The 11,379-nt window shown below is 46.1% G+C and overlaps 1 protein-coding gene across 1 annotated transcript in view; it reads right to left on the bottom strand.

The window, feature by feature from the left end:
• Positions 1-1,461: 1,461 nt before the first annotated feature.
• T265_09958 (hypothetical protein) overlaps positions 1,462-11,379 on the bottom strand; it is a gene marked incomplete at both ends in the record, with an annotated part of 11,281 nt that continues 1,363 nt past the window's right edge. Inside the window, 3 exons of the mRNA XM_009176189.1 lie at positions 1,462-1,833; positions 3,243-3,495; positions 11,114-11,300. Coding sequence (XP_009174453.1) covers positions 1,799-1,833; positions 3,243-3,495; positions 11,114-11,300 — 475 coding nt within the window. The remainder of the gene's footprint in view (positions 1,834-3,242; positions 3,496-11,113; positions 11,301-11,379) is intronic.

The following is an 11,379-nucleotide window of genomic DNA, read 5'->3' as shown; positions in this document are numbered from 1 at the left end:
GGCATTGTTGTTCATTGTCTACGTGGGAAATTTTTCGAACTGACATGAAAATGCTCGCCGCATTTCACTTCATAGTCGTTTCGCCACTACTACAATATCGCTGCAAACTAAAATCGATATGGTAGCGACAAGAAGGCCATTCTAAATTTATTCGGTGCTCTCGACAGTAGCCGCCAGGGCAAGTTAGACTGAGTTGGAAAAAAGCGCTTACGGCTGATATTGGAAGCTCGTTCGCGAAATGTGACGCGACACGTATTGTCTGATTTTTATGGATGAATTTTCCTCCAGACTCTGCATAAAATTGAGAAGTCATAAAAGTTCGAATGCTTTCGAAAGATCCATCAACTCCATACTGATTTCGATGTCAGTGTTAAGTAGCCTCATCTACTCAAGTGGCACGTTTTAATTCCGCGCATGTTTGGGCGTACATGCATACGTAAAACTGACCGCCCGGCAACAGCGTCGGCATGCTGAATGGATATCACGTAAAGGAAATGACTAATCGCTCTATTAGCTTCTGAGCACGCACCAACTACCAACTGACTGACGCGTGATTACCGTTGCAGCAACGCTGGGTCAACGTATGTGAGTGTCATCGGAAACAAATCGATTCAGTATGATGTAACTACATGGAGAAATTTCTCTCTAAAGAGAATCAGTATTTGTAAATCAATGCGTTCCCGTGCTGTTGTAATCATGTTCTCCCTTGAAAACGAGAATAAAGACCGCAGACTATCCAAAAACACTTGTCGTACATCAAAACAAGGACTTCAGTAGTACATACATTAATGTCATATACTTATGGAGTGAATGTGGTCACCACAACCTCTGATATCATCATCATCGACAGCATGACATCAGTATTCAACATCGATGCTTCACTGCCGTACAACTATCATTTATTTGAAACATTTATTATGATGAAAATAAAAGTGATCGGGGAAGGGACTTAGTGCTGACCTCCTATAACCATTCCGAGGTGCCTACACTTCCAGACACCCATTCAGGCAAACTAGATAGTACGTCACAATATGAGCACCACTAACATCGATTAGCAGCCGTATCTTGCACGCTCCAACCAGGTGGAGTGAAGATCCCGCGGTCCGCATCGTGGAAGACGAGTTTCACCGGCTTTTTGCACCCAAAGGTTTTGTAATCTCTATACCCCTTTGCCGGGTAGATGGTTGTCCACCCCTCTGAATTGGGCAGGGAAAAGAGCATTCTCTTGGGTAAACGATGGTTCGGAATGCGCAACAGATGATGCTGCACACCAGAACCTCTGATAACTGATACGAGAACCGGAAAATACGAAGAAACACCAGTGTTTCGAAGTAATTCAACTGCCCATTTGACATCGACAGATGTGGAACAACTCCACGTGCGGCTCACGTCAGTTTCGTTAACAGGGTCCGCATATGCAGTGGCGCATAAACAAGAATTGTTTGAGGAAGTCAAGAGACGTCACGCTTTAAGGTGAGTTTTACTGAATGAAACCAGAGCTCAAATACAGGTGAGTAAGTTGAACAAATAAAGGCACAAGTGTGGTAGAAGGAGTTCGTGTTACCAAGGGAACAACTCTGTCGAGTAAGTCAGGATATGATGGAAAGTGATCACAAATTGCACACGAGTGAGACACGGATCGGGAGAACAGAGAAAGATTAAAAAGACACGAAAAGAACCTACACAAGCAACCAGGGTGCGAAAGGTTGATCACGAGTTAAACCGAAAAGGCCAAAAAATGCACTCGGAGAGGAGGGGGCGTAGGACGATACAGCCTCAAACAGCTCACCACCACGCATTAAACAGGAAGGACAAGACTCTTGCCCTTGAGGACTGAAATAAATGGGAAGAGGGGAAAATTCGTCAAGTCCCTGTCAAATGAGTCGTTGGGATAAACTGGTAAACATAACGGTTGCGGGTGACAATGAGCGTTGGTGCAGACCATTTACTACAACCAGTCACAACCCAGACAATTCGAGAATGAGAAAAAGCCAAACAAAAGGCGGGGCACATCTGTTAAGGGTTTATTAGGTAAAAGTATAGTAGCGTTTAGATTTTACCCGGTAAACACAGTAGGCCGCTTCATATCAAAGTGTTTCGGTCAAAACTCAACTGTAAACTTTTCGTGTGGCAAGAATTGACAGGTCACCCGACTCTTTCATCCGTAACGAAAAAAATCGCTCAGCTATGACGCTCTTCCGGTACATAGCTGCCATGCCACCAGAAGGAAGCACGAGGGCTGGGATACTGCCAGGTCGCCCAAGCCTAGACAAGGGAAGTCGAGAGGTATAGTTCGGATCACGGAACTTCCGGTCCGTAAACTCTTGCTCTGTGGCTGTATAAAAAGAGACATCTGGGTATACTGTTTAGCTACACCCTTCCCTGGGCTCCTCGATACGTACTTCAGTAAAAGCCCGAATAGTGCTAACACGAGTAAAGCGCCCGAACACATTCAGGACAAGTCAAACTGCAACTATTCACAATTCCAGATGCCCCGGAAATGGACGCTTCCTGATCGATTCCCCCTGCTCCTTATGAATTCTCACAATTCCTTTGTTACTTACTTCTTGCTAACCCAATTCACTCGTTCAAATGGTTACAAACGTGTGAATTGCTTACTGAAAATTCATTGATCCCACTGTGTTCACAACCGTCTTGGAGTAGAGTCAAAAAGTAACCACCACAAAACTACGGCTTACTTGTTCGAATGGCGGTTCGCTCACTTTCATATTCGGGGGTTCTGATGACGGAGCACTGTCGTTTTTTTTTACCAACATGACTCTAGCGCTCAAATCGCTAATAATTCCTCTTCAAGAAAATTTGTTATTTATGACCACTAGCTCGAAGAGGACCAGAAATTTTCTATTTTATGGTTATATATTCTTACTGGATTTGTCAACTGTACGCAGGGATGCAAGGCCCACTCGTCGGGCGCACATTGTCAGAATGACTCCAGTTAGATGAATTTATACGCCTGCAAGGTAGCTTTCCATGAGGGGGCGAGTTGGGAGTAGAAAAAAGGTTGGTGATTTTCCCATCGGTTCTGATTAGTTCCCTAAATACGACGAGAACAAAAGGAAACTAAGAAAACGTAACACACCAAAAGAAACATTAATGCACTGGAAAACCACAAGTCACTGTGTTAGATTGACATGTTACGGTCACGGTAGTTGTGTGCCGAAACTTCTCGAATTATTGGAGCCTCGAAGCAGGAAAACAAACTACCGGACAAAGGCACTGACCTTTCGTAACGTAGAGATAGAAGAAGTCGATATAGAGTAGGGTCTGGACACAACCCGCCACGATTGCAATAAGATCGTACACATCCTCTGTGTAGTAACGATAGATCCAATTAAGCAAATACATGGCCCGGTACGATCCCAAGGCAAAAAGGTAGTGTGCCGTAATCGTTTCGGCCTGCCCAGTACTGCTGATCATGAATAGCTGTGGGAGGATCGCGACTGATTCCAGATAGATGGAGAAGGTCCATAGTACCTGTTGTTGATCGGGAGGGAAGAGAAACAACAAAGCTTTCGATCCAGCGACATGATAAGGATTTACTAACTCCAGACTCTTTCAATAAAAATATCTATAAGTTCTATTGTGGCGATAGGGCGAACTACATGCAAGCTCCGCTGGCAATTCAGAACAAGCCATTATATCGAGAAGTGTATCCTAGGCCATGGGTACAAAAACTTTGCGCTTCTATAGTCGGCCGTCTAGCAGCAATCGGAACCGTTCCGTATCAGATTTACTCAGCCCACGCAAACAGTTCACGTGACAAAGATTATGACAAAAATCACAATCGGTATTAAATACTGGGGCGTCTTCGATGTGGTAATACTGTTACCTCACCTTCTCAATGATGTTGTGCTCCACGTGACTACAAAACGTTGCACACAAACCTCTGATATCAGAAAAACTCCCTTGCGTCCCTTTAGAGAAGGTCCTAGAGAAATCCAAAAATTGAACTACCAAAATAGGAATCCGTACATAAGGAGAGACACCAATGTCAGACGGATGAGATTAAAGAGGGTGGTAAATAGTGTCACGAGAGCGATTAATGAACTGGGATTGTGAGGGGATATTCTGTGACTGGTCTCCATAAGCGCAACAGCGCGGTCCCATTAGGGCGTGCATTTCCGATCTTATGTTTGCAATATCATTTCAGGACGTTCTAAAGTGCTCACATCGACAATCTCTGAACGGATACCCGCCCTGAACAACATAAGCTATGGTTTGGATCATGAATAGGTATGTATGTCATGGTCAGGTCGCCCTCTGCTTGAAGCATCTGCCTCATAATGTTAACTAAATTAAGACAGATAAATTTCGCCCTCTTTGGGAGCTGCAGTGTGCAAACAAAAAGACATACGGGCTGTGGCACATGCTACAGGAGTAGAGCTTCTCACGAAAGGCGTGCCCGTCGATCCGGGTCACACTCCGAATCAACTTCCCAGGGAAGCAGTTTAATTCTGGTCGCAGTGTTTGTGGGAACCTGGACTTAAACTCCAACACCTCTGGTGTTTGTTGCTAAGCTATTCTCAACTAAGTGGAGATTTGAATGTTAACCGCGGAAGACACTAGACCAATCAGTATCCGAATCACAAAAATAGGAACTGCGATCTCTTATCTTTGACAATAGATGCTGCGCAAAAGTAGTACTGCTATCACGGAAGTTAGTGGCTTCGTGCTGGGGGCTTGGGGAGCTGTCCTCGCTCGATCATCACTGTTGAAAGGATATCTCACAGCTGAAGCAGTGTGTACATAAATGCAGAGGTACTTCGCCATGGTCCCCGGGATTCAGCATAAATTTTTACTCCAACAAAAAAGTTGGTATGACCGCAGCAACGTGTACTCACGGCCGCATTATTTACACTACCAACATTAATCAACAACAGAAGGCACTATTGGGAAGACAAGAACAAGGGTGGTTCCTGTTTGGAGTGCTGGACATGGCGAATGTTGGGGGTTAGCAACCCAAATGAGTCTCGCGCCAAACGTAGTTCAGTTGAGCTTTTGATATTCTCATATCTGTTGTGAAATTGTGCCCTTCAAAATACATGCCTTCAAAATACACGTTATACAGTTCAAGAAGTCCTTGCCGAGAAACTCTATCTGCGGTCGGTTGCTACTGATCGAATGTTAACACTTGAAAGTCAGAAAAATCAATAGATAGGACGTTGAAAATAAATTGTATCAGGTCGGATAACATTCAATACCATGCGGGTTTCAAGGGAACAGGCCGAATGCTTAGTTCGGTGTTTTTTTACTGCAGGAGAGGTAAGTCTGGTGAGGTGGCGTCGTATACCTGAATCTCAATAGACGTGCATCAGCATACAGTAAGGGCTGTTTTGTTGCGTCTGAGACGTGGTCTCTGCCATCAACCAAACTGAGACGTCTTCGGATGCTCGATGACCGTAGCTCATGCAGACAGATTCCAGTGAATCCGTAAGCACGAAAATGATCAAGGAGCAATTAGCAGCGTGTTTACGGGGCGTGTATACGGGTAGTAACGAAGATCAACCCAAGCAGAGAACATTCCGCATAATGGCTTAAGATACCAGCTTCGTTACAGGCAGTCAAGAAAGCTTCCAGATCACCAGAGGTGTACAACCGGAAACAAGAAGTCACTGCTGTAGATAGGTACCACATATTAACGGGTGGGTATCGGTGCCATGCAGCAACTTATAACGAATGTGGTAGCTGAGTGACATGTAGATGTTAAAGCTAACAGAAATGAGGAGTGAAAGATGCTGTCAATTCTTAAGAAAAAGTTACAATGGTTTATTTGTAACATTCTTTCGGCGCCCAGTTCCCATGTCACGCGAAGGAAGCAGGAGAGTTCTGATACTACCAGGTTTCCCAAGCTTAGACAGAGATTTTGGAGATGCCGGAGTTGGGTTGCCATCACCAGCCTTCTAGTCAGTAAATTCGTTACAAACGTTGAGCCATCTCACCCCATTTCCAAAGAAAGTGACTTCTAGCATCGTTGCAGCCTTAACACTCTGGAATATCCTACGCATTAACGGAAGGTATTGTAGACAAATATGAAAGCAGCCTAGCATTTGAATCCAAAGGAGTCCACTTCGAGTAGCTTTGGACTGTCGTACTAATATGCCAGACCCAGAATGCGTCCGCACGTTCTGTAGTTAGTGAAAATTTGATTTCATTCAGCCCACAGGATGCACTGCCCCCTCTCCCCCCAAATGGAGGGAGACAGTGGTTCAACAGTTCTTAAGCTGGTATTCCGCGCTAGTGTCTCTATCTAAGCCCACTTAAGACGTCAGACGGACGAAATACCACCGCAAATAGACTGAATTTTACCGCGATGACGGTTTTCACACCTAAGTGTTGAGGAGTATTGTGGTGAATCTGTGATAGACAAAGAGCTCCTTATCAAAGGTTAGCAAATAAGCAAGAGTGTGACCAACAGTCTCCATGTGCTCCAGTTGGGGTCGGAACATAGGTGGCGGCTTGCTGACAGTTAGGCATTTAAGCCAAAGACTTTGGTTGAGGACCTTAACTGTCCTCTTGTGTAGGCCAGGGCGCCCATCCAGTATCCCGGCCCACGTACTACAACAAACTGCACAATTACATATGACCTCGCGACACACAAGCTGCTGCTTAGTGTTATCAGCCGCCACCGCTCTTCTTGTAGGCATTAGGGCGTGAGAGTGAAAACACCCTACTACTGACGCCTTCCATCTTCATATTCGTTCTTCTCCCCCCCAATACCACGCTGTCAATGACATCTCCGTAAAAACCATCCTAAAAGACTGACAGATCCGTTCACCACGACCATGACACTTAGAAATGCTTCTTCAAATCCCGACGCTCGGCTCATCAGGTAGCCTTCAAAGTTTACACTCTGGAACAAACTGGACAACAGACTGCTCCCGCATGCACGCTTGACTCGCTTTCTACTGATGTGTGCTGGCGGTCGGTTGCGCATCCCTAGCGATCCAAAAGAAGTTCTGACTGGTACGTCTAGGGTTAAAATTGTTTTAAGACACCAGCCTGAAGTATCCGCTAATTGTCGCCTCTGTGCGGCCAGTCTGAGAGCTTCCCGTAAACACGCCAACAACCTCCTCCCATTCATCGTATTTGTTTAGGTCCCAAAAGTGCAGCTTTGACCAGCTCAATTCAATTTATCAGCTAGAAAATACGTACCATGGGTATATTGGTTTCAGTTTCGGCCACCGGAAAGTGGCACAGCATCGTAGGTACAGATAAGCATCACCATTGTCATCAGAGAGAGAAACATCACTGTTAACACTGATGTTCCACTACCGTACAACCACAAAGCTCATCTAGTTATATTTAAAGCCTTAGAGTGGAAAGAACAGAAAAAGAGTGGATGAGGGATGGGAACTAGTGCTGACCCATGTTAAGCATTCCGAGGTTCTTAAACCTCCAAGTACTCAATCAGGCAGTCTGGAATGAAAGTGACAACGGTACGGACATCGATCAGCCGCCATTTCTTCCAATGTCTCTAGAAGTGGCGGTATTCGAGGCAATGGCATGTTTCTTTGGTTCGGGAACTGGGTAGCTACGCATTAAAGGCGATAACCTTGATACACGAGTTCCACTAACTACGCGATCGTGCTATTTCTGCCAGTGTCAATAAACACTGGTGAGTTGGGTTCCGGGGCGCCCCTTCAGGGGCGCCGTAGTTGGTAACCCGACTAAATTTAACGTTTAGGGATTTCACACTTCGTTGCCGGGTCATACACTGGCTGGGACCTGCGGAGACGAGAGAGTAGAGAGACATCAGCAGTAACCTGTTTTCGCTTACCCACCCTGCTGTATGCGGCAAGTAATGGGACCCGACCAGTGGCACCATGAGACGACCGAGGTGGCATGGGAGTATTGTTAGCTGCAACTGTCATGGTTGCACGCGAGGTGGAATACTACCAGGGCACCCATTCCTGGACAAGAAGACGAACCGAGTCCTCGACCAAGGCCTTTGGCCCAAGGACACGACCGCAAGGCAGCGATGTTTGGCGGGAAATGCAAGCGCATGAGAACGTTTTCATAGAGGGTCTGGAGACTGTGTTAGCCACACCTCTAACCGTTGACTATCCTGGTATGAGAGACTGTGAATGTCGCAAAGACACCACCCAGTATAGCCCAATGGGTCACAGGGGCACAAAACCCGTCACACCACAGTAAGGTCCGAAGAAAGCCCAATTTTCTGAAGATAGACAAAGTTAAAGGCAGCTTTCAGATCTAGAAGAACGGATGTTGGACGTTCGAAAGAGCGGTGATGTTCCAAAACTTATCTCATGGTAAAGAATATGATCGACGCGTCCTCGACACAGCAGAACCCAGCTCCATTCTCATGAATCTCCCTCTCGATAATCGATCAACCCGTGTGAATTAATGTTCAGAGAGCACCTCAGATGCGTCGGATACCATGTTGAAAACATGGTGGTCTTCGCATGGCGTCCTTGCGTCCTTTTCGAAGACTTGGACGATGGTCGAGGCGCCCCTTTCCACTGGTATCGTTTTCGTCCGAAATCTTCCGTTGAAGCGATATCTGAATTTATGCTGCTGACGGTGGTAAAGCATTGGCGTTGGACGCTGGTGTTATGCTACTGGTGATGATGTTGTTCCTGACGGCGAGCTGGCGTTCCTTTCCCAATCGGGCCGCTGGGTTTTTCCAAAGATTATGTGCGTGGATTGCCGTTCCGTCTTCCTCGCATATCGTTTTGCTGATACTTGTCTTCTTTTGGCACGCCTTCGAAATCCACCAGCATTCTGTCATTCTTCATGTTCTTGATTATCCGGCGTTTGAGGGATCTGCTTGCGACGTCATGGCCGATTGTTGTTGACATAGCTTTTCTGTTAACAATAAGACTTGCTGGTCTCTACCATATCTATCTAGGATATCCAGCTAGCAACACTCGTGCCACATCGGCCGTCGCGTGGTCCCATCAGCCACGTCACCTTACTTGCTGCATACAGCAGGGCGAATAAGCGGAAACATGCTACCGCTGGCGCCTCCCTTCTTACACTTTCACGTCCTCCGTTTTCCACCCCACGCCTCCCCCGCACCAGAACTGAGCGTTTTGCTCGTTTTGCATTACACCCAGCTGCAGCTTCTGTACGTCCAAGTTCAGTCACAATCCTAAACACTTCGAAGTCTGTTTCCAAACCCCGAAAGACTGTCTACTCAGCCGTCTTTAATGTTCGCTTATGTTTAGCTTCCCCTGGCTAGTTTCCACACTCCCCGTGGTTGTGCGAAAACTTTGAGAAAGTCGGTCGACTGGCCTTGTTGGCATGGAGGCACCTTGTGGAGCGAAGTTCCAGCCAGTGTAGCCCGCTGGACCATGGCTGCACTCAAGCCCGACCACTACGTCAAGGTGACGGCTTTAAGTCGGAGAGGCAAATGATTATATTAATCTGTCATTCTGTGGATTAGTTTAGGCATGGAACAATGGCTAGGAGACTGTCAAGTGGGTGGAAACGAGATATGGAGTAGGGCCGATTAGCGGAGAGCTGCAGGGGCGAATGGTGCTTTCCGTTGACCAGATTGGAGGGAATTTCGTCGATGTACCCCATCTTGAGCTTTTGATTGAAAAGTCTGAACCACAAGGTAGTGCGAGGACGTAAGGCTTTGTTTGGGAACCCTGTGCCCCTAGCCTGTACTCAAAACTTTGAACCATCAGGCAGTGGTTGTTAGGGTTTTCATGATAGGCCTTCACCGGAGCCAGTGACTTAATAGGCTGATAGTCTTGGCTGCGGAGGGATGCCAAGGGCCTACATCCATTAGGACTTGCAAACGGTACAACCACAAAGAACAATCAACACACCTCATATTCGGAGACGGTTCTTCGACGTATGCATAGCTCCTTTCCCAATCCCCCCACTTAGACGTCCACTGACAGACCTGTATTTACGCACCAACTTATCAGCTCCCGCCTCCAATGCGCAGCTACTGTCTTCATTTCCCAAATCGATGGACGAAATTGTGGCAGCTGCAACCACTGTACGACAAGCAGGTGATGTTCACAGTTGATAATGATGCCCCCTTATCGTTCCATCTGAATACTTGTCTATTTAAACATGACAATTTCTTCAGTGTGCTTCAAGTCACAAGTTTACACTTATTTGTTTAATCTGAGTAGGTACTCAGACGTTCGCCTGCTCTTGGTTTCTTTCGACACGCTCCACCCACACAGACGCAACGCGGGTACTGTTTTTGCTTTCTGTTCTCGACTGTCCTGCACTGAAGCTCCATCAACTATAATTTTCTTTGACCAGGGTCCTCTGTCGTGACTGACCAATTCAATCTAATCACAGATAAAACCACATAAATATTCGTTCAGCCGTAACACCTTTGCGGTGTAGTTACCATGTCATTTTCGGTAGGTATCGGTCTAAACGGTATGTGCGAAGATGTTAATCAAATCGCTTAGGGTACTACTAAGGAAGAATAACTTAAATAACAGGTATAGTTACAAACCTCCAGGGGTGTTGCATTGTGGTTAACGAGAACTGCAAGTCCGCCGATAGGGACGATGAAATAAGGCAATCTGAATAGACTATCCGTTGTCTCCAAAGTCTGTTTGAATTTGGAATACATGAAGTACACGGTCAAGTAAGATGACAAGATAAACACGATCTTCATAATCGTATTATATACTGAGACGACGTAAACGAAGAGGTCCAGATATCTCGTCGTGAAGACCAGTGCGAACATCAGTTGTGTCTTCCCTGATAAGCCTGAGAAAAGTATGCGGATTGAAACATTGAGCAAACCGACCTCTACATGATCTAGATGAGTAAATTTTCAATAGAAGGATGAAGATAGCTAGCAGATGCGACAAGTCACCGGCTAACCTAAATACATTCATTCTATCCGCATGGAATTTGGTGAGGGAGCAGCCGCGCGGTAATTACGTGGACAATTTCAAAATGACCTCTAATCTCGTGTTCCCTTTAGTTCAGTCGGCATGGAATCACGGATACACGGATTGATACACAGGCATTCATTCTCATGGAATTTGGTGAGGGAGCAGCCGCGCGGTAATTACGTGGACAATTTCAAAATGACCTCTAATCTCGTGTTCCCTTTACTTTAGTCGGCATGGAATCACGGATACACGGATTGATACACAGGATAGAGACTATTGCCCAAGTTTCTCGGGTCACTTTTGTTCTTGTCGGCCAGTGGCTGTCGTTCACCTGAAAGGCACAGGTGAAAAAAGGATGTAGCAATGCTCTTTATGTTCTCAGCGCGGAGCAGTATGCTCGCCAGCGCGAGGATTCGCATAAATAAATGACTAATAGTGCTTTAAATTGGGTTCGAGAAGGAGCGTGTACAACCGTCGGAGGAAGGTCATTCCACGCAGCTACTACCCGAAATGAAAA

The sequence above is a fragment of the Opisthorchis viverrini genome (assembly GCF_000715545.1).
Source record: "Opisthorchis viverrini unplaced genomic scaffold opera_v5_320, whole genome shotgun sequence".
Lineage (NCBI taxonomy): Eukaryota > Metazoa > Platyhelminthes > Trematoda > Opisthorchiida > Opisthorchiidae > Opisthorchis > Opisthorchis viverrini.
This window is presented reverse-complemented; position numbering and strand designations above follow the sequence as displayed.